The sequence below is a fragment of the Labeo rohita genome, chromosome 1, assembly GCF_022985175.1.
Source record: "Labeo rohita strain BAU-BD-2019 chromosome 1, IGBB_LRoh.1.0, whole genome shotgun sequence".
Classification (NCBI taxonomy): Eukaryota; Metazoa; Chordata; class Actinopteri; order Cypriniformes; family Cyprinidae; genus Labeo; species Labeo rohita.
In genome coordinates this window covers 4,395,349-4,421,832 of record NC_066869.1, presented here as the reverse complement: position 1 = coordinate 4,421,832, position 26,484 = coordinate 4,395,349, and the positions used below count along the sequence as shown (strand labels likewise).

At 38.5% G+C, this 26,484-nt stretch overlaps 2 protein-coding genes across 6 annotated transcripts; both read right to left on the bottom strand.

The window, feature by feature from the left end:
* Positions 1 to 303: 303 nt before the first annotated feature.
* LOC127171766 (uncharacterized) lies at positions 304 to 19,163 on the bottom strand. 2 transcript variants are annotated; one of them, XM_051120644.1, is made up of 7 exons: positions 19,058 to 19,163; positions 4,253 to 4,585; positions 4,063 to 4,098; positions 3,924 to 3,980; positions 775 to 891; positions 631 to 674; positions 304 to 523 (listed from the first exon to the last, which is right to left on the bottom strand). In XM_051120644.1, the coding sequence occupies exons 1-7, from the start codon at positions 19,095 to 19,097 to the stop codon at positions 317 to 319; spliced, it is 834 nt and encodes a 277-aa protein (XP_050976601.1). In that variant the 5' UTR covers positions 19,098 to 19,163; the 3' UTR covers positions 304 to 316. The 2 variants fall into 2 exon arrangements, with proteins under 2 accessions (XP_050976601.1, XP_050976592.1); XM_051120635.1 differs by lacking the exon at positions 19,058 to 19,163 and adding an exon at positions 5,299 to 5,403.
* Positions 16,399 to 25,309, bottom strand: LOC127171744 (uncharacterized). Of its 4 annotated transcripts, none has more exons than XM_051120610.1 (6): positions 25,243 to 25,309; positions 24,767 to 25,123; positions 17,448 to 17,495; positions 17,232 to 17,345; positions 16,802 to 16,845; positions 16,399 to 16,713 (listed from the first exon to the last, which is right to left on the bottom strand). In XM_051120610.1, the coding sequence occupies exons 1-6, from the start codon at positions 25,271 to 25,273 to the stop codon at positions 16,450 to 16,452; spliced, it is 858 nt and encodes a 285-aa protein (XP_050976567.1). In that variant the 5' UTR covers positions 25,274 to 25,309; the 3' UTR covers positions 16,399 to 16,449. The 4 variants fall into 4 exon arrangements, with proteins under 4 accessions (XP_050976567.1, XP_050976546.1, XP_050976536.1 ...); XM_051120589.1 differs by lacking the exon at positions 17,448 to 17,495 and adding an exon at positions 22,704 to 22,751 and having other exon boundaries at positions 24,767 to 25,126; positions 25,243 to 25,283; XM_051120579.1 differs by having other exon boundaries at positions 24,767 to 25,126; positions 25,243 to 25,283.
* Between the last annotated feature and the right edge of the window lie 1,175 nt (positions 25,310 to 26,484).

Sequence of the window (26,484 nt, the reverse complement as noted above, 5' to 3'; positions counted from 1 at the left end):
ATAAGATTCCATTGGTTAACATTAATGCATTAACTAACAATAGGCAATAGTTTTGTTACAGTATATATTAATCTTTGTTACCATTAGTTAACAAAAATACTGTTAGTTCATGTTAGCTCAGGTTAATTAAATAATATTAACATATAATGGCTTTTATAGTTATTTAGTAAATATAAATGTTACCAAATGATTAATAAGTATTTTTCATTGTTAGTTCATGTTAATATTAATATTAATATTAACAAAAGGAACCTTATTGTAAAGTTTTACAGAAAGAAAATGTGATTTTGATTGGATGTTGATGAGGATGCTGTAGTCATTCAGTGCTTTGATCAATACTCTGATAAATTGCCTCAAAATCAGAGCTCATTTCTGTGTAGATCCGATCTAAATCTGGTTGTGCAAGATGATCAGTGTAGCGGGCGTTAATGTTTTCAGGTCTGTGAAAGTCCTCAATCACTGAAGCTTTATCAGCTGTGGGTGAATTTCTAAGCACGACTGAGCTCATTTTCACATACTCGTCCTGTAGAGAGGAAGCTTTCATTTTAGTGAGGACATTAGTTAGCTTTATCAGCGTCACTGTTAATGTGGTAATACTTGTGAAGGTGATACCATTGAGTATACACTTACAACAACTTGAGCCGATGTTGTCCTATTGTAAAAAGACACAGAAGCTGCAGGAGTGAAATTCAAGTATTAATTGTTGCATGATAAATTATAAAGCTATGAGAGAAAATTGTGTAAAAAAGAAGAAGTCTTATGCAGTCATCTCACCTGACAGCTTATAGGTGGTAGCCCATTTTACTACTTTAAACAGAACGAATGGACACACAACCAGGAGTGTGCAAACACACACCAGACTCAAGACTGTCACAAGCCTGAGGAAAGATTCTGTGGAAAAAGGAAAACAATTTGACACACCTGATAAAAACACAACTGGTTTATGTGAAGGACAGAAACATGTTGAAGAGAAATTGAAATACAGATATATGAACAGAGACAGTTCTGTTTTGTAAGATGCTTATAAGAACAATAATATAATATAGAAGAACAGAATGAAAAGATCAAACCATAGAATGATAGCAACAATCAAAAGAATGAATGTACAAGAGGTGTGGATGGTGCACAATATGCATTTAAAGTGGTAAATATGGTAAGAACATGTCAAAGTCTTTTATATGTGCCAAACTTCCTGCTGCCAACAGGTGGCCCTATGACTATAAGTAAATATTGACATGTAGATGCTTCGGGCCAGAACTTTTATCAAACATGTGAAATCTACTGCAGATTTAACGCTGCATGTTTCTGTTAGTGTAAAACAAGACATTTCCTGTTGCCAGCAGGTGGCGCTATGATTATAACAGAATATTGGTCTTTAGATGTGTTTAGGCCAGGAGTCTTATTGAAAGTATTAGGTTTGGTCATTGTATGGCTGAGTCACAACAACTTCCTTTTCTATGGCAAAACATCGAACTTTGTCAGGTTGCCATGAACATGTCCTTTAACTAAAACTCAAGATCTTGTCAATTTAACATTGCAAAAGCCTTTAGAGTAGACTGACCAATTATAATGTTGATGTCATCAAATCTAAGGGAGGAGTTCATTAGAGCTTAAAACAAGCCACTTCCTGTTTCCAGCAGGTGGTGCTATGACTAAAACTGAATATGATCATGGGCATGTTTTCAGCACAGGACTTTTATCAAACATGTTAAGTTTGGGGCAGATGGGACATTGGAAGCCTGAATTATAGCAACTTCCTGTTTCATTGCAAACATCAAAGTTTGTCAGGCTGCCACGGACCACGTGAAAACTCAAGATCTTCACAATTTAACATTGCAAACGCCTTTGGAGTAGACTGAGCAAATTTGGTGTTGATGTCATTAAATCTCTAGGAGGAGATTGTTACGCTGTATTTCCACTACAGCGTAGCGAGCAGAGCGGAGCGGGCATTTTTTTAATTCTTTCTTATGGAAGCTGAGCTTAAACGCTTGCGCAATGCGTGTGTGCTCAACTTCCATAGGAATGAATGGAAAACGCTCCACTCTGCTCCACTCGCTAGGCTGTAGGGAAAATATGACGTTAGAGCTTAAAACACAATACTTACTGTTTCCAGCAGGTGGCACTATGATTATGGTCTGAATATGGTCATGGGCATGTGTTCATCAAACATGTAAATTTTGGCGCAGATCGGACACTGAAAGCCTGAATTATAACAACTTTCTGTTTCATGGCAAAACATCAAAGTTTGTCAGGCCGCCACAGACATGCCCTTCACAATTTAAACTCACAAAGGGAGTTAGATTACACCAGTGGTTCTCAGTTCCAATCCTTGCACCCCACCACTCTGCATATTTTGCATGTCTCTCTTAGTTAATGCTCCTGATTCTGATAACCATCTCGTTAGAAGTGAGCAGTGCATGAACTGTGTTCAGATTGACAAAGTCCCTATACAGTATTCATTGTTCCCTACTCCGTGAGCAAGGGAAATCCAGTTTATTTCACTTCGGAACATTAATTCATGAATTTGCGCTGCCTTGCTGCCTGCAACATCTTCACACACAGACTAGTCTTATTGGAGAAGTGTGAAGTGTGACATAAATGCATCTGTAAATAAATACAATTTAAATTCATGTCTCGCATGCTTTAATGACCTTTAATTGGAACATATACACTACTGTTCAAAAGTTTGGGGTCAGTACATTTTTTTTTTTTTTTTTAAGAAATTAATACTTTTACTCACCAAGGATGTATTAAGTTAATAATTAAAAGTTTATTAAAAGTTAATAATAAATAATTTACATTGTTATAAAATATTTATATTTTGAATAAACACTGTACTTTTTAAACTTGTTATTCATGAAAGAATCCTGAAAAAAAAAAAAAAAAAAAAAATTACAGGTTCCAAAACATATTTGGCAGCACAACTGTTGATATTATCCAACACTGATCATTCTAATAATAAATCCGCATATTAGAATGATTTCTGAAGGATCATGTGACACTTAAGACTGGAGTAACAGCTGATAAAAATTCAGCTTTTCATCACAGGAATAAATTCTATTTTAAAGTATGTTAAAATAAAAAACATTATTTTATATTGTAAAAACATTTTGCAATATTTCTGTTTTTTTTTTTTTGTTTTTTTGTTTTCTGTATTTTTAATCAAATAAATGCAGCCTTGATGAGCATAAGAGACTACTTTAAAGACTATTACAAGTCTTACTGACCCCAAACTTTTGAACGGTAGTGTATGCTCACTTCAAACTGGAATCATGGCGGAAAGTCCACTTCGCAGGGCGCTTATGTTCAAATAGAACAAACGTTGTACGTGATAAGAGATAGATACGAAATATGTAGAGCGGTGGGGCGCGAGGACTGGAATTGAGAATCGCTGGGTTACACTGACCAAATTTGGTGTTGATCTGTTTAAATCTCTAAGAGGAGTTTGTTTAAATACAATGGCTGAAAATAGCAAAAATGGCACAAAAAGATTCAAAATAACAGACTTCCTGTTGGGTTTCAGACTTTGTACCTACTTTTTTGTAGTTATCGGTGTGTTACATGTGTCTACCGAATCTCGTACATGTATGTGTAACATAGCTCGAGTGGCACTTCGTTGAAATTTTATAGGTGGTGCTATCGAGCCGTTTTGCCACACCCACTTCTGAAACACTTATCAGATGTAAATTTTCACCACTTCTGGTGTGTGCAAAGTTTCATGAGTTTTCAAGCATGTTTAGGTGCTCAAAAATGCGATTCATTTTCCAATAGGGTTGTCACACCACCGGTGCTCAGGCCCTAATAAACTAATAAACTAAAGAAGGTGAATGATAGACAGAATGGAGGAAAGAATGCATGAAGGAATGATACAAATTAGACAGAATGAATAAATGAACAATAGACTGAATAAAAAATCAGTTCACCCTGATCTCTAGTCTTGGTCCAGTTCTGTGCAGGACTGCTTGTGCTGTAGACGATCACTAAAACAAAGCATTTGAACAGAGATGATTAATATATTGTATAAGTAGCTTTTATATGATTGATCCTGTATTTCTGTGGTACCTTTTGGTGCTGGTGTTGTGGGTCTCTGTGCTTCACCTGTGCAGAGCAGAAGGAACGTGAAACTGTTGAGATCCATTGCTTCAGCCACATTCACTTCTGCATTCAGTCATGTGTGTGTGTGTGTGTGTGTGTGTGTGTGTAAAACAAACTATATTCTAGCCTGTAAAAACATGTTTCTCATGATTCTCACCTGTAATGACAGTCAGTTGTATTTCATCAACAATAAGATCAGGCAGCAGTTTAATATCCACGCCCAATGAGTAACTGCCAGAATCCCCTGCGACCAATCTCAAGATTCTGGCGGTAAGGAAGTGCGCTGACGTGTTGTCGAATAAAATGAAACGCCCCTGTTTCGCCCACCGGTTGGGATGAGACGTCTCAACCAGTTTCTCAAAGGAGAAAAAGTCATGAGTTCTGCCAAAGTACTTGGTGTTTGTCTCATAGTCTGGTGGGTACACGGCTTTAAAGGTTATGTCTTTTCCTTCATATCCGATCTTAGCACAGCTAGTATCCCGTAGACAGGCTGGAAAGGGAATTAAATGACATTTAAATCTATTTTAAAGAACAGTCAATGTTACTTATTTCCAACAACTGTCAAATTTAAGATTAACCATTTGATGGCCATTTGCAGATTAACTAGCAATTAGCAACACAAATAGTCTAACTACATTACAGTAATGCATTTTTAAAGACAATTATCCACTTCATCCAACAAGTCATAAAACTAAATATAATATTTTTCCAATATATAGTTTTACTGCAAAGCAAATTGTAAAAATAGCTATATGATACAATTCATTTTTTTTTTACTTCATATGTTTGTTCAGATTATACAGTTCAAAGAATGATCCAAACAATTGTTTAAGCAATATACAAATTAATATTTAATATTTATTAATATGAATTAATATTTCTATCATTACAATAATAACAATATTAGTAATTAAATGTTAAAATAAAGTAATTGAGCTATTTTTAACAGTGATATTTAGAGTAAACTGATCTGTTTAGAATGTGTTAATGAGATCCTCTGTTTCTGTTCAATATATTATTAGCAATAAAAGTAATTTGGTTTATTAGTAAATTAGGTCATTTGTAGCTTTGCTTTTTCAGCTTGACTGTACTTGAGTGAGATTAAACCTGTGTCAAGCCTGATAAGCGAGAGTTTTAAAAGTAATTTCTCCAACTGATCCCAGCACTTTTAAAATTAGAGTCTGAAATCAAGATACAACTCACCTGTATAGATGCAGAAACAAAAGACTCTTGCTGTCCACATGCCGAATGGTTTTTAATTGATTTTGGTGTGTGCAGAGAATAAAACCATGTCTGTCTGACAGTCTCTCTTTCATTTCCGTGTTTCTATTTTGAACCAGTCCTCAAATGCATTTTACTGAACTTTCTCAATATGAGCAAATTTCCTGTCGGTGCGAACAATGATGTTTGTAATATTTTCCATATTACATTTGTTTATTAACACAGGGACATGCTATTACATGTAAGTCCTATATTGTAAGTTCTAACAATTGAAAATGTTTACCTGGTTAAAAGAAATGTGCAGCACATCGGTTCATTCAGCTGCTAGTTTCTTTAAATATTAAAAGCTAATAAAACTTGTTTTCAAAGAAAATGTTTAAGCATGTTTAAATATATATATATATATATATATATATATATATATTTTTTTTTTTTTTTTTAGTGGAGAGCAAGACAATGCCAATGCAGAAAAAAACAAAACACGCAGAGCAGACAGAGATATGGAAGCACGTTCCAGCACTAAATAAAAAAGGTAACTGCAACTTTTTATCTCACAATTCTGACTTTTTCTCACAATTTTGAGTTTACATCTCACAAGTCTGACTTTTTTTCTCAGAATTGTGAGATATAAATGCACAATTGCGAGTTCTAAAGTCAGAATTTGCTAGTTACAAAGTCAGAATTGCAGGATTTAAGCTTATATAGCTTATTAAGCTTATTGTTTATATCTCACAAATCTGACTCAATAACCCACAATTGCCAGTTTATATTACACAATTCTGACTTATTTTCTCAGAGTTGCGACTTTATATCTCGGAATTCTGACTTCATGGGCCTCATTTATAAAACTTTCTTACGCACTGATTTGATCTTAGAGTGTTCGTACGATCAAATCCACGTCAAAGTACAGATTTATAAAAACCGTCTTTGACGTGGAAAAGTACTTATCTCCACGTCAGATTCCAGCTTGGCGTACGACCGTTTCCTTGTGGTAATGCCTGGTATTGCAGATAGTTCAACGCACGGGCAAGGAATTTCATATAAAAAAGACAATCTTGCCTCTTTCACTGAAATATGATTACGATTTGGCTGATATAAGCATAAGCACCCTTCCAGTACTTTAAACCTATTTTTAATAATGTTTTATCGTCATGTTCATCAATTACAGAATTACAATCAAATCAATAGGCTACAGTTCATTCATATTATGGTACGATTATCATACATTTAATTCCACACGTGTAAATTATTTTGTAGGCTATAAAAACTGTCATGGTGGGTTGGGTTTTAGTAGGAGACATGGCGGCATTGGTCTTGTTAGAGGATATTGCCAACCGTGCAATACGGAGAGAAAGAGTTTTTCGTGACCGCGCAGACTTTTGGGCACATGATGACAAATGGCTGATAAGCAGGTACCGCTTGCCGAGAAGGGCTTTGTTAGAGCTTTGTGCTCAAATGGGCGCTCATCTACAGAGATGCACCCGACGCAACCAGGCCATACCCGTTCAGGTGCAGGTTTTGTCTGTTCTTGGGTTCCTGGCCACAGGAACGTTCCAAAGAGAAATTGGAGACAGGTCGGGAATATCCCAATCAACATTTAGCAGAATATTGCCTGATGGTCTTCGCGGAATTATTGGCCTATGTCCGCAATTAATTCGATTCCCATATAGTGCCCAGGAACAGCGAGAAGTGAGGCAGGATTTCCTGCGTAAAACAGGGTTCCCAAACGTTATTGGTGCGATAGACTGCACCCATGTTGCCATACGAGCTCCACATGTGAACGAGTACATGTATTTCAACAGGAAAAACTTCCACTCCATAAATGTGCAGCTCATTTGTGATGCGCGTATGGCAATCCTAAATGCTGTTGCGCGCTGGCCAGGGTCAACGCACGATTCTTTCATCGTGCGTAATTGCAGTGTTGGAAATCGACTGGAGGCCGGAGCGGGCAGAGACGGCTGGCTTCTCGGTAAACCCTTTTTAAAAACTTTTGCCCAATTTATTATTTTTTTCAGGGAGCATACGGTAAAATTAATAATTTCTACGACAACAGGAGACCGAGGTTATCCTCTAAAGACATGGCTGCTCACCCCGATTGCGCACACGGAGACAGCCGAGGAGGCCCACTTCAACACTGTACATGCTCGTGCGCGGTCGGTAGTGGAGCGCAGCATAGGCATGCTGAAGGGAAGGTGGCGATGTTTGGATGCATCAGGAGGGAGACTGTTATATGACCATGAAAAGGTTTGCCAGATAATCCTAGCCTGCTGTGTACTACACAACATGTGTTTAAACCATGGTATAGAACTACTAGAAGAGGAAATGCGCATGGACGAAGATGACCACCCTCCCCTCCCTGCTGACCGTAACGCGCACATTACTGCGCTGAGAAGAAGACGGGAAGTGATTCACCAATTATACCAACAGGTAAATCATTTTGCTGAGAATAAACACAGACGTTCACATTTTAGGTTTTTATTTAAGCAATTTGTTCCAAGTACCCGCAATTGCGGACAAAGTTTGATTCATTTCAACCAGAGCATGCCGGACTTGCCAAAGCTCGGTAACCACCTCACTAACAGACTGGTTTAAATCCCTTTGTGTCTGTAGGACTGCCTCAGATAAAACTCTACCACGGGTGGAAGAGGAAGTTGAGGGTCGGAGATGCGCACGATGGGATGGGGATGAAGCGGCTGGTGGTCGCAGAGGTCTTGAGTGTGATGAAGATGCGGCCTCTGGTGCGGATATTGCAGGTGCAGCTGCTGTTAGGGAGGCAGTCCGACTGCAATGTCCAGCTCGTCTCTGTAAAGACCCTTCATCTGAATAAATAAACATATTGAATTATAACAATGTTTGAAGATTCATTATTCAATTAAGACACTTCATTTGAACCAAACACATACCTTCTGAACCTTCTGCAGACAAAAGGTCGGTGTCGCCCTCCTCATATATTCCCTTTACGGCCCCCTCTCCAATGATTGCGCATATTCTCTCATCCTCCGGACTCAGTTTGCATGTGGGTCCACCACCTCCAGTAAGCCTCACTTTGGCCATATGCGCCGCGATGCGTTTCTTTGATTGCAATTTCAAATCAGCCCATTTTTTCTTCACCTCTTGCAGGGTCCTTTGTTTTCCCCCAACCTCATTTACAGCCTGGGTAACCGCTTGCCAGGCCACATACTTTGACTTGGTAGTGACGCCACCAGACAAACTTCCAAATAACACCTTTCCCCGCATCTGTAGCTCCATCAACAAAACGTCAATTTCAGCCTTACTATAATTTGATTTCTTGCGCTCCTTTTTACTTGCCATTGTCACAGAGTTTTTGCTTTAGGAATGAGCTCATTTTATATGTTAATTAATTAAGCAGGGGCGTTTCGACGGCGGAACATTCAGCTGCACACAATTCCACGATCATTTGTGATTTATAACCGAATGACTGGCGTACGCACGGATTTCGTGCGTACGTTCGTTTTCTCTGAATCGCTCTTACGATCAAATCAGAAAAGTTCTTAGATAAAATCAAGGATGGTTTCTACGCAAGTCTTTATAAATGAGGCCCCATAACTCACAATTGCGAGTTTATATCATGCAATTGCGACTTTATTTCTCAGAATTGCAAGTTTAGATCACGCAATTATTACCTTATTTCTCAGAACTGCGATAACTCGCAATTGACCTTTATCGCACCGGAATTGAACACCGGAAGCACCTGTCGAAGCAGTGTATCGATTCTTCTGGTTATGTATATTTTTCAATATGCTGTAATCACCTAGTTGAATAAAAGCCTGTTAAAATGAGCATCTGCAGGATGATGATTGCTGTGCACAGAATTTTCCAAACTCAACGGAACTTATGGTTCTAATCCTACCAATCGGAGAAACCCATGGCTCGTAAACATGCGTGATTTCACCACACTGTGTCAGTGCTGCGGTGTATGTGAGACCTGATGAATAAGATCAGAATCAACATATTTATTAATTTGTATTACATTTTAGTCTTTATTATGTCATTTTTCATTCACAGACATTGGACTGTACACTGTAAAAAAAAAAAAAAACGTAATTTTACGGAAAATAACTGATTTTTTCAGGTTGTTTTCTTTTATTTTGAATTACAGTCAAAACTCTGTAAAACTATCTGTAACGTGGACGCTGAGGCAGTAGTAGAATCCATACGCAGAAGTTTATTAGGAACAGCAGCAAACATAAACGTATAAACAGGCAGAGGGTCGAAACCAAAAGCAGTCCAATAGCAACCAAAACAACAGGGGTAATCCAGATAGCGATAGTCAAAGGGCAGATGAGGGTCAAACCTTGAAAACAATCCACACAGGCAAACAATCCAAAAGGGGTAATCCAAAAATACAATAATCCAGAGACAGAGCAAGACGGCAACAGGTAATCAAACAGAGTAATAGAAAACGCTCGGTAAGGCAGGTTAAACTGGCAATACTTCGCAACATGCAAGCACATGGTGAGTCCTTATATACTGCCAAACAGGAAGTGACAGTAGAAGCAGCAGAGGGAGCATGCAGGCAGTACTGGGGTGAGGGCTCCCTCTGCTGGCTTGGCGTTACAGAATCCCCCCCCCTAGGAGCGACTCCTGGCGCTCAAACAACAGTCCAGGTGGGTGGGGGAACAGAGGCAAAACAGGGGGTGGGACGGAGGGCCAGGTCCATGTAGAGCAGGTGGGCCTGGATCGTGGAGCAGGGACAGACAGTGAAGCACAGGAGGACCTGGGCCATGGAGCAGTGGCAGACAGTGAAGCACTGGAGGACCTGGACCATGGAGCAGTGGCAGACAGTGAAGCACTGGAGGACCTGGGCCGTGGGGCTGTGGCAGACAGTAGAACCCTGGAGGTCCTGGGCCGTGGTGCAGTGGCAGACAGTGAAGCACTGGAGGACCTGGGCCGTGGGGCTGTGGCAGACAGTAGAACCCTGGAGGTCCTGGGCCGTGGTGCTGTGGCAGACAGTGGAAACCTGGAGGACCTGGGCCGTGGAGCGACAGCAGACCGTGAAATACTGACGTGCCTGGGCCGCAGAGCAATGACAGACAGTGGAACACTGGAGGTCCTGGGCCGTGAAGCAGTAGCAGACCATGAAGTACTGGAAGGCCAGGGCCGTGGCACAATGGCAGAGTAGGGAACCATGGTGGGGCAGGCAGAGCAGACAGAACAGGAGGCCATAGCGAGGCAGGCAGAGCAGGCAGAGCAGGGAGCCGTGGCGAGGCAGGCAGAGCAGACAGAACAGGGGGCCATAGCGAGGCAGGTAGAGCAGGCAGAGCAGGAAGCCATGGCGAGGCAGGCAGAGCAGGCGTAGCAGGGAGCCATTGCAGGGCAGGCAGAGCGGTGTGCACATGAATGATTTCTTTGGCCTTCTTGATAGCGACATGGCGGGCAGAGAGTTCATGATAGGACGCCGCCCCCATAGGAGGATCTACAGCTTGCGCTGACACCTCTGGGGGCATGGGCGCAGATGCTTGGGCAGGTGTGGCAGGGCAATTATAAATGGCCTTCATGGCCGTGACTGGACAGGCAGAGAGTCCGTGGGGAAACGCCGCCCCTTGAGGAGATTCTGCAGCCGGAGCTGCCACTTCTGGGGGCATTGGCGCAGAGTCCTTGACAGAGGAGGCCTCTGACGTAGACTCGTGGACAGACGAGGCCTCTGGCGCAGACTTGTGGACAGGTGAGGCCTCTAGAGCAGACTCGTGGACAGACGAGGCCTCTGGAGCAGACTCATGGACAGACGAGGCCTCTGGAGCACAGTGTGCAGCCCACACACTGAAAATGGCTATGGCCATTACAGGCAGCACAGTAGCTAGTGGGGTGTCTGTTGACCTTGTGGGTGCTGATGTTATGGTCTTGTGGCTTGTGAATATGGGCTCTGCGTGGCTTGGGAGCGTGGGCTCTGCGTGGCTTGGGAGCGTGGGCTCTGCGTGGCTTGGGAGCGTGGGCTCTGCGTGGCTTGGGAGCGTGGGCTCTGCGTGGCTTGGGAGCGTGGGCTCTGCGTGGCTTGGGAGCGTGGGCTCTGCGTGGCTTGGGAGCGTGGGCTCTGCGTGGCTTGGGAGCGTGGGCTCTGCGTGGCTTGGGTTAGAAATGTTATAGGGGACCAGATGAGGATTTGGTAGGATAATAGCTTTTTGCCTTGAGTTAGGGAGGCCTGCCGTGGCCGGACTTGACTCAGGGAGGCCTGCCGTGGCCGGACTTGACTCAGGGAGGCCTGCCGTGGCCGGACTTGACTCAGGGAGGCCTGCCGTGGCCGGACTTGACTCAGGGAGGCCTGCCGTGGCCGGACTTGACTCAGGGAGGCCTGCCGTGGCCGGACTTGACTTGGGAAGAACAGCGGTGACTTGACCTGGCTCGTGCAGTCCAGCTGTGACTTGACTTGGCTTGTGAAGGTCAACTGTGACTTGACTTGGCTCAGGGACAACATGGCTTGACTCAGGAACAACATGGCTTGACTCAGGAACAACATGGCTTGACTCAGGAACAACATGGCTTGACTCGTGGGGAACAGCTGTGACTTGGCTTGACTCGTGGGGAACAGCTGTGACTTGGCTTGACTCGTGGGGAACAGCTGTGACTTGGCTCGACTCGTGGGGAACAGCTGTGACTTGGCTCGACTCGTGGGGAACAGCTGTGACTTGGCTCGACTCGTGGGGAACAGCTGTGACTTGGCTCGACTCGTGGGGAACAGCTGTGACTTGGCTCGACTCGTGGGGAACAGCTGTGACTTGGCTTGGTTCATGGGGAACAGCAACGTTGGCTTGACTTGACTCTGTTGCTTGACTTGACTCTGTTGCTTGACTTGACTCTGTTGCTTGACTTGACTCTGTTGCTTGGCTTGGTTCTGTAGCTTGACTTGGTACAGGAACAGTAGCTGCCATTTTAGCTGCCCATGCAGCCATTAGGGGTGAGTCCAGTACATGAGCCATCAAGAGGCGTGGCTTGGAAACAGCGATTATTTTGTGGAGTGGCTCTGAGGTGGCGGCCATCTTGTGAACTGGCTTGGGGAAGGCGGCCATCTTGTGGATTGGCTCTGGGACGGTGGCCATCTTGTGAACAGGTTTGGGAATGGCGGCCATCTTGTGAACTGGCTCTGGGATGGCGGCCATCTTGTGGCCTAGCTCTGGGACGGCGGCCCTCTTGTGGACTGGCTCTGGGAAGGCGGCCATCTTGTGGACTGGCTCTGGGACGGCGGCCATCTTGTGGACTGGCTTGGAGATAGCAGCCATCTTGTGAGCTGGTTGTAGGAGGGTAGCCATGACAGGTGCAGACTCCGGACAGGCAGGAATGGCGTGAGCAGGCCCTGGAGCGGCAGGCATGGCGTGAGCAGGCCCTGGAGCGGCAGGCATGGCGTGAGCAGGCCCTGGATTTGCAGGCTTTGGCTTGGTGGATGGGGCTGGAGCAGACTTTGGATTGGCTGACGTGACGTGAGCAGGATGCGGCTTGGTGGACGTGACTTGAACAGGCTTTGACTTGGCAGGCATGACGTGAACTGGTTGTGGTGTGGGGGTTACTGTAGGATTGCAGGGTCCCTCATCCGCAATCCCAACAGTAAAAGATGATCCCGCAAGTAATAATGCATAGTCAATATATTTTTCCAAAGTCCAGTGAATCTTACCTCCAGGGAGGCCAAAACGAATGGGGTGAGTTAGTCCGGTTCTGAAAATGTCCTTGAGTGCCACGTCGTTGAAGTCGACCAAGTGACATAATTGGCAAAAGTCCACAACATAATCCTCAATGGGCCGATTACCTTGGTGTAGACGGAGGAGACGTGATACCGGGTCCATGGTTGGCCGTGTATTATTAACTTCCGCTGGATTCATGGGAGGCGAAGTATTCTGTAACGTGGACGCTGAGGCAGTAGTAGAATCCATACGCAGAAGTTTATTAGGAACAGCAGCAAACATAAACGTATAAACAGGCAGAGGGTCGAAACCAAAAGCAGTCCAATAGCAACCAAAACAACAGGGGTAATCCAGATAGCGATAGTCAAAGGGCAGATGAGGGTCAAACCTTGAAAACAATCCACACAGGCAAACAATCCAAAAGGGGTAATCCAAAAATACAATAATCCAGAGACAGAGCAAGACGGCAACAGGTAATCAAACAGAGTAATAGAAAACGCTCGGTAAGGCAGGTTAAACTGGCAATACTTCGCAACATGCAAGCACATGGTGAGTCCTTATATACTGCCAAACAGGAAGTGACAGTAGAAGCAGCAGAGGGAGCATGCAGGCAGTACTGGGGTGAGGGCTCCCTCTGCTGGCTTGGCGTTACACTATCTCTAAATTAAAAATTTGTCTGTTATTTTAAGTATTATGGCATTAATGACAAATTACAGTAATTCACATTTTTTATACAAAAAAAACTGCTGTATTTTTATACAGTATGTTTTCTATTTTCTTAAACTACAAACAAATAATGTAAAATTACAAAAAAAATCTGTAATTAATACAATAACAAATCCGTTAGATGACGAAACGGTCAAATGACTGGCAGTAAAGTAAAATCTCCTTTTTTTAAATAAGCTGACAAACACTGTTATTTTACAGCTATTTCCTGAATTTAATGATCAAGCACCTTCACTGTAAAACAAAAGACAAAAAAACGGTCAAATGACTGGCAGAACAGGGTGCCAAACAAAAACCTTAAAATTAAAGTCAAATGTCTTTATATAAATAAGCTAACAACACTGTTAATTTACAGCCATTTCCTAAATTATTACAAACAAACACCATCACTGTGAAATTAACTCATTAACTAATTAATTAATTACTTAAACTTCACATGACTGACAGCAACAGAACATGAAACACTAACAGATTTCTCTAGATCTAGATCTAGCATCCAGTCTGACTTTATTTTTTCATACAAAACTTCTTATTGAGAATTAACAGATGTTTATATGTTAATGTTTTTATTGAAAATAAAGTTTGTAGTCACCATTGTGGAGATAAGCATTTGCTTTAGTTGGGCTCTTGACCCTTAACTTTATAAATTCATGTTTGTTGGAGCAAAAACAGAGGAAAACTGGTCAAGTTAAGCTGGTTGTTCATGATTAACAGCTTATTGGTCATAGTATCCTAACTCTCTGAACACATTGAGAATATTCTTGTTGAATATGGTAGCTGTATGTCTTGTGATTTTATAGCGGTTTTATGATGTTATGACAACCTTTTTATTTTGTATACATTTTTAAGTGTTACAAATGGGGGCTTTTTGACACACAAACATCAAGAATTAGCACATGCATCTCAACAAAGGTGACAATCAACAAAAAGCTTGTTTTGTGATGATCAGGGCTAATATGAATATTTTGTCAATTGTCACCATTGTTGAGATTCATATCCAGATTTTTGATGTCTGTGACTCTACATGTTCTTGCCTAAATGATTTTCTCAAAAACACTTTCAAAGTAGTAACACAAGATTGTATAATTACAAAAAGAAGCTAATAAACATGCTCAGATATTTGCTTTCTGCTGAGGTGAGTGAATCAAGTCTATATATGGTGACAAGTTCATGCATAGTACATAACCTACTTTGTCTCATCAAGTACTATCTTGCTGGTTTTCTACAACAAATGTGCTTTAGAAATGTACAGTTATAGCAACCAAGAAAAACAACAAAAAGGTTTTTAAGAAAATCAAGAGCACAACTAAACCAAATGTTTATCTCCACAACGGTGACTTCAAACTCTATTAATTTCAATTAAACACCAACATCTAAACCTCAGTTAATTCTCAATAAGAAGTTTTGTATGAAAGAAACATTTTAGTGGGTTACCATTGTGCTGAAGAGTAGAGCGGGAGCTTTAGTCCAGGAGAAGACAAAAAGGTATTGATGTTATGCTGCGTGTCATTTTATTTAAAGGCTGTAACTGTGTAGTTGTTAATTGTAGTGGTTAACTGCAAAAAAACTTAGTTTCGCAGAGAATGTTTCATGATGATAATCCAGACAGTATCTATAAAATAATTTTAAAAAATAAAAAAAAGTTTAAGAAAATTTAGGATATTTGACCTTAATTTTACTGTTTTTCTTTTGAAGCTGCTTCTGCCAGTCATTGACGGTTTTTTAAAAAACGGTCTTTAACCATTATTTCCATTAATGGTAAATGTTTGGCACCCTGTGCTGCCATGCATTTCACTGTTTTTTTACGTTTAAATTTTTTACAGTGTATGTAATTCACATGTTTATGCCAAAATTCTTAATTAGTACTCTAATTATAAGTCACGCTGTCAACACATTATACTGTTTAAGATTAATTAGCTAAAATGTTCAACATTGTTATTTCTTTAGAGCAAGGCCTGTGCATTCATTCATCTATTCTAACACTGCTCTTAACAATAGTATGTGTAGTAAAACTGGCAATACATATGGAAAAGTCTGCAGAAAAAATAAAATAAAATATAACATGGTTACTACATATTTACTATAGTAAATCCATGGTTAATTTTGTAAGGGTGTTTATCAGTCAAATTTATTTTAATGTAAACAGGTATAAAATATAATGAGAAAAAGATTGTTAATGAAAAGACAGAACTGACTGCAGCAGGTTAAATTTATTTGTTATTCAGAACGCACATTTGGAAAAGAAATATATTCATAGGAAAATTTCAGCAGGTGATATGAGATGTAGGCCTAAACATCCTCAGGTTCGAAATGCATACTCCACGCGAACGTGCTCCTGCGTAATATTTTAGAAGGACCTTAATTCATCCCACGCATCTCATCCGTGTTGTGCCATGAAATTATGAAAACTGAGGCAGTGCATCATTGTTTAGAATAAAAGCAGCCAGGTACACTGCAGAAACGAAAGAAAGGAAAGAGAGGATTCTCCCATTCATTTTCATTGCGTTGTGATGAGACCGGAAGTGGGGATACACTGATTAAACCATTAAGTGTTTTAATAATGCAAAAGCACAATAGTGAACACTCTGTTAAAATATTAGGTTATTAGGCAGTTGTTACCTCACAAAACTATACCTGAAACAAATAAGATTGATTTCTATATTTATTTAAAAAGTGAAACAACAAAAAATCACAAACATTTTGAAGCTGACACAATTTTGGATGATCGTAGCTGTAGGAGGAAACTAGGATTCTGATTGGCTGTTGGATTCAGTGTTCAGTCAGTCTTCTGATCAGTAGTGTGATAGATCGACTGGTGAAGAGAATCAGCTGTAAGGCTCTGATACACATGACTCTGTCTATTGCTGTCCAGGTCTGTGTGGATCTCATCTTTTGTCTGTGCTGAAACAACATCTATGTTGTACAAGACTCTGTTGTCCGGTTTTGTGTTTGTATGATCTGGGTTTGTGGTTCTGTAAAGTTCCTCCTTTTCATTTTGAACTTTGGGTAAGTCTGGAAGATTTATTCTCTGGTGGTCATCCTGAATGAAAGACATTTCTATGATCAGATTCATAAGGAAATTATATGCTGATAAAAGTATGACAGGCTGTAGAAGTTCATGAACTCACCACCACTGGGTTTGATATAGCCTTGGAGTAGTGGAGAACCAAACCTGACAAGAACGGATAAAGGTTTAAGTGATTATAACATGTCACATGACCCATTATCTTTTATACCATGAATAAATGTGGTCTAGTCTTGCTTTTTCTTGTTTCATTTTAACAATCACTTTAAAATGATAATGGAATTAAGTGTTTTTATGTAAAAATGTGTTTTTATGTAAAATAAGTGTTCAATGAATAAAAAAAAAGTTGCTATAAAATTCGATGTATATTTTGACATTATACCAGCTATTTTATTCAAGATTTTCCCATTAAAATATCATGGACTTCAACAGAACATGGGCGGAAAAGCAAGACATATTAGCATGTCTCATGTGGTTTCAAATAAATCATGTGGTGTTGGTGTGCTTAAGATGATCTACAAAGATCTGCTCACCTGAATTACTGCAGCTGTTGCGTTTGAGCACTTGAAACAGGCCGAACAGACACACAAAAAACAGGGCTCCAACGCATATAAAAGCCACCATCATCATGAACCTCGAGTAAGACTCTGTCGATGCAAAGCCAACAATAACTTGCCTGAAAAAAAAGCAAAACCACATGCTCTCTGTGTGTGTGTGTGCATATGTGTGTGTGTGTTTTGCAATCTCACCGCCAGGCTCTTTTGGGAACAGGTCTGTGGTTTGCTCTGGTGGATGTTCTGCACAGAAGACAAAATTGAAAGGTGTATAGTTCACCCTCAAATACCAAAACCTCGGCTGGCATTTAATTGCCCCCGTATGTGTGAATTCAGTTCTCATACTGACTCATTATAAGACGCGTAAGTGGAAGAACATGCTGTATCACATCCCATATGAAACGGATATGAGGTTCAGTGACACCTCAAAAATCCAAGAACTGTCGACTGATTATCAGCCTGGGGTGCGTTTCCCAAAAGCAACTACGGTTGCAAGTTTCATCATACTTAGTTAGCTAACAATGTTTTTGGGAAATGCACCCCTGGCCGAATATCATGTACATTACATTTACATTTAGAAATTTAGCAGACGCTTTTATCCAATGCGACTTACAAAAGAGGACGATGGAAGCAATCAAAATAAAAAAAAAAGAGAACAATAACATGCAAATGATATTACAAGTCTCAGTTTTTTTTTTTTTTTGTAATTCTATAATAAATAAAAATAAAACAGATAGAATATAAAAGAAAAAGCAAGCTAGTGTTACAATTTTCTTAATTGTATAATAAATAAATGTGTAAAACAAACTATTCTAGCCTGTAAAAACATGTTTCTCATGATTCTCACCTGTAATGACAGTCAGTTGTATTTCATCAACAATAAGATCAGGCAGCAGTTTAATATCCACACCCAATGAGTAACTGCCAGAATCCCCTGCGACCAATCTCAAGATTCTGGCGGTAAGGAAGTGCGCTGACGTGTTGTCGAATAAAATGAAACGCCCCCTGTTTCGCCCACCGGTTGGGATGAGACGTCTCAACCAGTTTCTCAAAGGAGAAAAAGTCATGAGTTCTGCCAAAGTACTTGGTGTTTGTCTCATAGTCTGGTGGGTACACGGCTTTAAAGGTTATGTATTTTCCTTCATATCCGATCTTAGCACAGCTAGTATCCCGTAGACAGGCTGGAAAGGGAATTAAATGACATTTAAAACTATTTTAAAGAACAGTCAATGTTACTTATTTCCAACAACTGTCAAATTTAAGATTAACCATTTGATGACCATTTGCAGAGTAACTAGCAATTAGCAACACAAATAGTCTAACTACATTACAGTAATGCATTTTTAAAGACAATTATCCACTTTATCCAACAAGTCATAAAACTAAATATAATGTTCTTCCACTATATAGTTTTACTGCAAAGCAAATTGTAAAAATAGCCATATGATACAATTCATTTTTTTTACTTCATCTGTTTATTCAGATTATACAGTTCAAAGAATTATCAAAAAAAAATTTTAAGCAATATACAAATTAATATTTAATATTTATTAATATGAATTAATATTTCTATCATTACAATAATAACAATATTAGTAATTGAATGTTAAAATAACGTAATTTAGCTATTTTTTAACAGTGATATTTAGAGTAAATTGATCTGTTTAAAATGTGTTCATGAGATTGACTGTACTTGAGTGAGATTAAACCTGTGTCAAGCCTGATAAGTGAGGGTTTTAAAATTCATTTCTCCAACTGATCCCAGCACTTTTAAAATTAGAGTCTGAAATCAAGATACAACTCACCTGTATAGATGCAGAAACAAAAGACTCTTGCTGTCCACATGCTGAATGGTTACTAATTGATTTTGGTGTGTGCAGAGAATAAAACCATGTCTGTCTGACAGTCTCTCTTTCATTTCCGTGTTTCTATTTTGAACCAGTCCTCAAATGAATTTTACTGAACTTTCTAAATAGGAGCAAATTTCCTGTCGGTGCGAACAATGACGTTTGTAATATTTTCCATATTACATTTGTTTATTAACACAGGGACATGCTATTACATGCAAGTCCTATATTGTAAGTTCTAACAATTGAAAATGTTTACCTGGTTAAAAGAAATGTGCAGCACATCGGTTCATTCAGCTGCTAGTTTCTTTAAAGATTAAAAGCTAATAAAACTTGTTTTCAAAGAAACTGTTTAAGGATGTTTAAATATTTTTTAGTGGAGAGCAAGACAATACCAGTGCAGAAAAAACAAAACAAAACACGCAGAGCAGACAAAGATATGGAAGCACGTTTCCGACACTGAATGTTTTTTGTTTTTTTTTATATTTTAGTAATTGCGACTTTTTATCTCACGATTCTGACTTTTTTTTCACAATTTTGAGTTTACATCTCACAAGACTTTTTTTCTCAGAATTGTGAGATATAAACACAATTGCAAGTTATAAAGTCAGAATTACTAGATATAAACTCAGAATTGCAGGATTTAAGCTTATATAGCTTATTAAGCTTATTGTTTATATCTCACAAATCTGACTCAATAACTTGCAATTGCCAATTTATATTACACAATTCTGACTTATTTTCTCAGAATTGCAACTTTATATCTTGGAATTCTGACTTCATAACTCACAAGTGCAAGTTTAGATCATGCAATTATTACCTTATTTCTCAGAATTGCGACTTTATAACTCGCAATGGACCTTTATCGCACCGGAGTTGAACACCGGAAGTGCTTGTCGAAGCAGTGTATCGATTCTTCCGGTTATGTATATTTTACAACATGCTGAATCACCTAGTTGAATAAAAGCCTGTTAAAATGAGCGATCTGCAGGATGATTTCAAAATCCGGACATTTTAAGAGACAGGCGGAGAAGTATTCTGATGATTACTGTGCACAGAATTTTCCAAACTCAACTGAACTTATTGTTTTAATCCACCGTACCGATCTGAGAAACCCATGGCTCGTAAACATACGTGATTTCACCACACTGTGTCAGTGCTGCGGTGGGTGTGAGACCTGATGAATAAGATCAGAATCAACATAATGTGACAAGTCAGCTGCCTCCCCCCTAATTATCATCATCACCCCAGATCCCCTACTTATTTTGGACACTTTTATTTCCCCTGTTGTACAAGTTTGTTTATATTGTTTAATAAAAGCCTCTCCGAGGCCTGACTTCACGCCCACTGTGTCTGTCGTTTTGCTCCTCCCGCCACAGTATTTATTCATTTGTATGAAATATTTGTCTTTATTATGTAATATTTCATTCACAGTCATTTCACTGCATGTAATTCACACATTTATGCCATAATTCTTAATTAGTACTCAAAGTCACGCTGTCAACGCGTTATACTGTTTAACATTAATTAGCTAAAATGTTCAACATTGTTATTTCTTTAAGGCAACGCCTGCACATTCATTCGTCTATTTTAACACTGCTCTTAACTATGGTATGTGTAGTAAAACTGGCGATACAAATGAAAAGTCTGGTGAAAAACTAAAATATAACATGGTTACATATTTACTATAGTAAATCCATGGTTAATTTTGTAAGGGTGTTTATCAGTCAAATTTATTTTAATGTAAACAGGTATAAAATATAATGAGAAAAAGATTGTTAATGAGAAGACAGAATTGACTGCAGCAGGTTAATTTATTTATTATTCAGAACGCTCATTTGGAAGAGAAATATATGAATAGGAACATTTCAGCAGGTGATATGAGATGTAGGCCTAAACATCCTCAGGTTCGAAATGCATACCCCACGCGAACGTGCTCCTGCGTAATATTTTAGAAGGATCTTAATTCATCCCACGCATCTCACCCGTGTTGTGTCAGGAAATCGTGAAAACTGAGGCAGTGCATCATTGTTTAGAATAAAAGCAGCCAGGTACACTGCAGAAACACCGGCGAAAGAAAGGAAATAGAGGATCCTCGCATTAATTTTCATTGCGTTGCGATGGGACCAGAAGTGGGGATACACTGCTTCGCTTAACGGATATAGGAAGTGAGATAAAGGTCCATTGTGAGTTTATATCTCACAATTATGAGAAAAAAAACAAAACAAAACATATCAACACCTTCCATACAAAGATGGATAGTAAAAAAAAAAAAAAAAAAAACAGAATAGTAAAAATTATAACATTACAATAATTAAGTAGTCAAGTCACCTTTAGTTATGTAGCACTTTTAACAATACAGATTGTGTCAAAGCAGCTTTATATTAAACCAGAAAAGTGTTTCAATAATGCAAAAGCACAATAGTGAACACTCTGTTAAAATATTAGGTTATTAGGCAGTTGTTACCTCACAAAACTATACCTGAAACAAATAAGATTGATTTCTATGTTTATTTAATAAGTGAAACAACAAAACAACAAACATTTTGAAGTTGACACAATTTTGGATGATCGTAGCTGTAGGAGGAAACTAGGATTCTGATTGGCTGTTGGATTCAGTGTTCAGTCAGTCTTCTGATCAATAGTGTGATAGATCGACTCTTGAAGAGAATCAGCTGTAAGGCTCTGATACACATGACTCTGTCTATTGCTGTCCAGGTCTGTGTAGATCTCATCTTTTGTCTGTGCTGAAACAACATCTATGTAGTACGAGTCTCTGTCGACCGGTTTTGTGTTGGTATGATCTGGGTTTGTTGTTTTGTAAAGTTCCTCTTTTTCATTTTGAACTTTGGGTAAGTCTGGAAGATTTATTCTCTGGTGGTCATCCTGAATGAAAGACATTTCTATGATCAGATTCATAAGGAAATTATATGCTGATAAAAAGTATGACAGGCTGTAGAAGTTCATGAACTCACCACCACTGGGTTTGATATAGCCTTGGAGTAGTGGAGAACCAAACCTAACAAGAACGGATAAAGGTTTAAGTGATTATAACATGCCACATGACCCATTATCTTTTATACCATGAATAGATGTAGTCTAGTCTTGCTTTTTCTTGTTTCATTTTGTAACAATCACTTTAAAATGATAATGGAATTAAATGTTTTTACATGAAATAAGTGTTCAATGAATAAAAAAAAGTTGCTATAAAATTCGATGTATATTTTGACATTTTATCAGCCATTTTATTCAAGATTTTCCCATTAAAATATCATGGACTTCAACAGAACATGGGCGGAAAAGCAAGACATATTAGCATGTCTCATGTGGTTTCAAATAAATCATGTGGTGTTGGTGTGCTTAAGATGATCTACAAAGATCTGCTCACCTGAATTACTGCAGCTGTTGCGTTTGAGCACTTGAAACAGGCCGAACAGACACACAAAAAACAGGGCTCCAACGCATATAAAAGCCACCATCATCATGAACCTTGAGTAAGACTCTGTCGATGCAAAGCCAACAATAACTTGCCTGAAAAAAAAGCAAAACCACATGCTCTCTGTGTGTGTGTGTGCATATGTGTGTGTGTGTTTTGCAATCTCACCGCCAGGCTCTTTTGGGAACAGGTCTGTGGTTTGCTCTGGTGGATGTTCTGCACAGAAGACAAAATTGAAAGGTGTATAGTTCACCCTCAAATACCAAAACCTCGGCTGGCATTTAATTGCCCCCGTATGTGTGAATTCAGTTCTCATACTGACTCATTATAAGACGCGTAAGTGGAAGAACATGCTGTATCACATCCCATATGAAACCGATATAAGGTTCAGTGACACCTCAAAAATCCCAGAACTGTTAAAAGTCAGTGCTTATGATGCCAAAAAGATAGTGATCTCAATAACGAACATAATATGTGAGGGTCGACTGATTATCAGCCTGGGGTGCGTTTCCCAAAAGCAACTACGGTTGCAAGTTTCATCATACTTATTTAGCTAACAATGTTTTTGGGAAATGCACCCCTGGCCGAATATCATGTACATTACATTTACATTTAGAAATTTAGCAGACGCGTTTATCCAATGCGACTTACAAAAGAGGACGGTGGAAGCAATCAAAATCAACAAAAGAGCAATAACATGCAGATGATATTACCAGTCTCAGTTAGCCTAATGCAGTACACATAGCAAGTTTTATTTTATTTTTTTTTTTGTAATTCTATAATAAATAAAAATAAAACAGATAGAATATAAAAGAAAAAGCAAGCTAGTGTTACAATCTTCTTAATTGTATAATAAATAAATAGAAAAAAAATAGGTAGAATATAAAAAAGAACAGGGAACAATATCAGCACCGATATAAAGCATTTTCTTGTTTGTTTATCATAACAACTGATGAACGTTTTTGTTAGAGGTCTTGTTATTCTTAATTTTTACATATATTGTTACACCATAACATATACATATATATATATATATATATATATATATATATATACTACCGTTCAAAAGTTTGGGGTCAGTAAGACTTGTAATAGTCTTTAAAGAAGTCTCTTATGCTCATCAAGGCTGCATTTATTTGATTAAAAATATAGAAAAAAAAACAGTAATATTGCAAAATGTTTTTACAATATAAAATAATGTTTTTTTATTTTAGCATACTTTAAAATAGAATTTATTCCTGTGATGAAAAGCTGAATTTTTATCAGCTGTTACTCCAGTCTTAAGTGTCACATGATCCTACAGAAATCATTCTAATATGTGGATTTATTATTAGAATGATCAATGTTGGATAATATCAACAGTTGTGCTGCCAAATATTTTTTGGAACCTGTAATTTGTTTTTTTTTTTTCAGGATTCTTTCATGAATAACAAGTTTAAAAAGTACAGTGTTTATTCAAAATATAAATAATTTATAACAATGTAAATTATTTATTATTAACTTTTAATAAACTTTTAATTATTAACTTAATACATCCTTGGTGAATAAAAGTATTAATTTCTTAAAAAAGAAAAAAAAAAAAAAAGAAAGAAACAATAAAAATGTACTGACCCCAAACTTTTGAACGGTAGTGTGTGTGTATATATATATATATATATATATACTTTATATCTGCATGCACGTTTACTTTCTTTTGAGATCCTAATTTTCAAGGGGTGAGTTGCAAATTTTATTTAGTTATTTGTTAGACATAACTTCAATGTTAGTGACAAATTGTATTGATTTGTAAGGTATTTTATCAATTCACGGTAAAGCATTTGACCAATTTAGTTTATTTATTTTCATTTGTAATTATATCATTTGTTTATTTTTTTACATTTGTTTAATTAATACTTTAACCACTTGATTTACTTTTATTTTTAATTTCCATGCATTTTATTTATTTATTTATTTTTATTTATTTTTTTTTTTTTTTGTAGCACAGTGACTCAGTGGTAGCACTGTTCAAATTCATGTATATTTTCCCTGGTTCGGGCCCTGGCATGGTGTGGAGTTTGCGTGTTCTCCCTGTGTCGGCATGTGTTCAGTGAACTGAAGATTTTAAATTGCATGGATTAACTGGTTCTTGCCATGAATATAGCCATAGATGCTGGAATGGTGTTAAGAAGAAAATAAACAAACAAACTAGTACATCAGTAGGACAGTGAGTCTTTAGCTATTGTGTATCTCACCTTTGGTGACTGTTATCCAGATCTCCAAGGTAAAATCTGGCAACTGAGCGATATCTACACCACACCAGTACTTTCCTGAGTCTTCTGGAGCCAGTCTAGAGATGTTTGCTGTGAGAACATGAGCGCTGGTGTCATCCAGAAGAACTAGTCTCCCTTGTTCAGACCTTGTCTCTTGTTGGGTGATGTGAACACACACATCTCCTAGAGCAAATGAGCTGCTCATCTGGCAGAAAAACTTGCTGTTATTCTGATAGGTTTCTGGATAGCTGCAGGTGACTGAGATGTTGCTTCCCACAGATCCAGTGATGTTAACAGCCAGCGAGTTCTCCATCAGCCACAGTGCTGAAAGACCAAGAACTGCTGACAGACATCATTTCACAGTTAGTATGCTGAATTTTGGTGTTTATCAATTAAATCAAGCACAGTGAAGAGTAAAAAGTTCTCACACAGTCAGTATATTATGATGGATATCATACCTGAGAAACTGATGGACGTGGTGGTTCTCATGACTGCCTGCTTCAACCTCAACTCACACTACCTGTTCTCACGCTAAATACTAGGTAGATATTCTGTGTGTGAGAGTTACACTTCCCTAATGCACATGAATAAGTAAACACAAGGTGTCAGTCTGATCTGAAAAACAGCTCCCTCTTCAGAGCAAATTAGGTCTGTCCATCCTCAAGGTTAGATGAGATGATTGACTGATTGATTTTATAATTTACTGTTTTTGATTTATTTGAATTTATTTAGTTTACTGTTTTAATTTGATCTATTTTTCATGTTGAATTTATTATATTTTGATTATGTATTTATATTTTTTTATTTTAAATTTACTTTCATTTACTTTTTAAAAATGTATAAATTATGTAATAATGTTTTTATTATTATTATTTATTTAGTAGAATATATTTTTGTTCAATACTTTTAGAAAAGGCAAAGAAGTTACATGTTCCTACCTCAAGTGAATGTTGACATAAACATATACATACATATATATATATATATATATATACACACACACACACACACACACACACACACACACACACATTGGGTTTACATGTTTTATGGGGACATTTCATAGGCGTAATGGTTTTTATACTGTACAAACCGTATTTTCTATCACCCTACACCTACCCTACACCTAAACCTAGCCCTCACAGGAGACTGTGCACACTTTTACTTTCTCAAAAAAACTCATTGTGCATGATTTATAAGCTGGTTTCCTCATGGGGACCTCTCAAATGTCCTCATGGGGTCACAAATGTCCATATCATGTTGTGGGGACATTTGGTCCCCATAACATGATATGTACCAGGTGCACACACACACACACACACACACACACACACACACATAACTGAACATGCATCTAAACGTAGATTTTGATCTTATTGTGCAAACATTTCCTGTCTATACTGTCTATAAAAATGAAGAAGTGCTATCTCTAAAGAAAAATGTTGAGGGTTCAGGAAGCTGATTGATGTCATCTGACCATGGTGACAGACAGGAAGTTTTCCCTTTTACACTGAAAGTTTAATTTTAATCTTTTTTTTTTTTTTGTCTGCAAGCCACTGTCAAGTATTTAGACTTAAAATCAATCTTGAAAGGAATTCTTCATTTTTTCAAATGTATTTTTAAAAAGTGATTTCAGTTGTGATTTCAGTTTTGTAAGTGGTTTTGCTTGGGTTGTTCCTGTCTTGTTACGGGGCAGGCCA

Coding starts and splice junctions, on each gene's coding strand:
- LOC127171766 (XM_051120644.1), bottom strand. CDS start 19,097: ATGTGGACAGCAAGAGTCTTTTGTTTCTGCATCTATACAG. Junction 3,981..4,062: donor CACAACACCAGCACCAAAAG/GTACCACAGAAA, acceptor GCTTTGTTTTAG/TGATCGTCTACAGCACAAGC. Junction 524..630: donor CAACATCGGCTCAAGTTGTT/GTAAGTGTATAC, acceptor TCCTCTCTACAG/GACGAGTATGTGAAAATGAG.
- LOC127171744 (XM_051120589.1), bottom strand. CDS start 25,273: ATGAGAACCACCACGTCCATCAGTTTCTCAG. Junction 25,127..25,242: donor CACGTCCATCAGTTTCTCAG/GTATGATATCCA, acceptor GATGTCTGTCAG/CAGTTCTTGGTCTTTCAGCA. Junction 16,714..16,801: donor CTATATCAAACCCAGTGGTG/GTGAGTTCATGA, acceptor TCTTTCATTCAG/GATGACCACCAGAGAATAAA.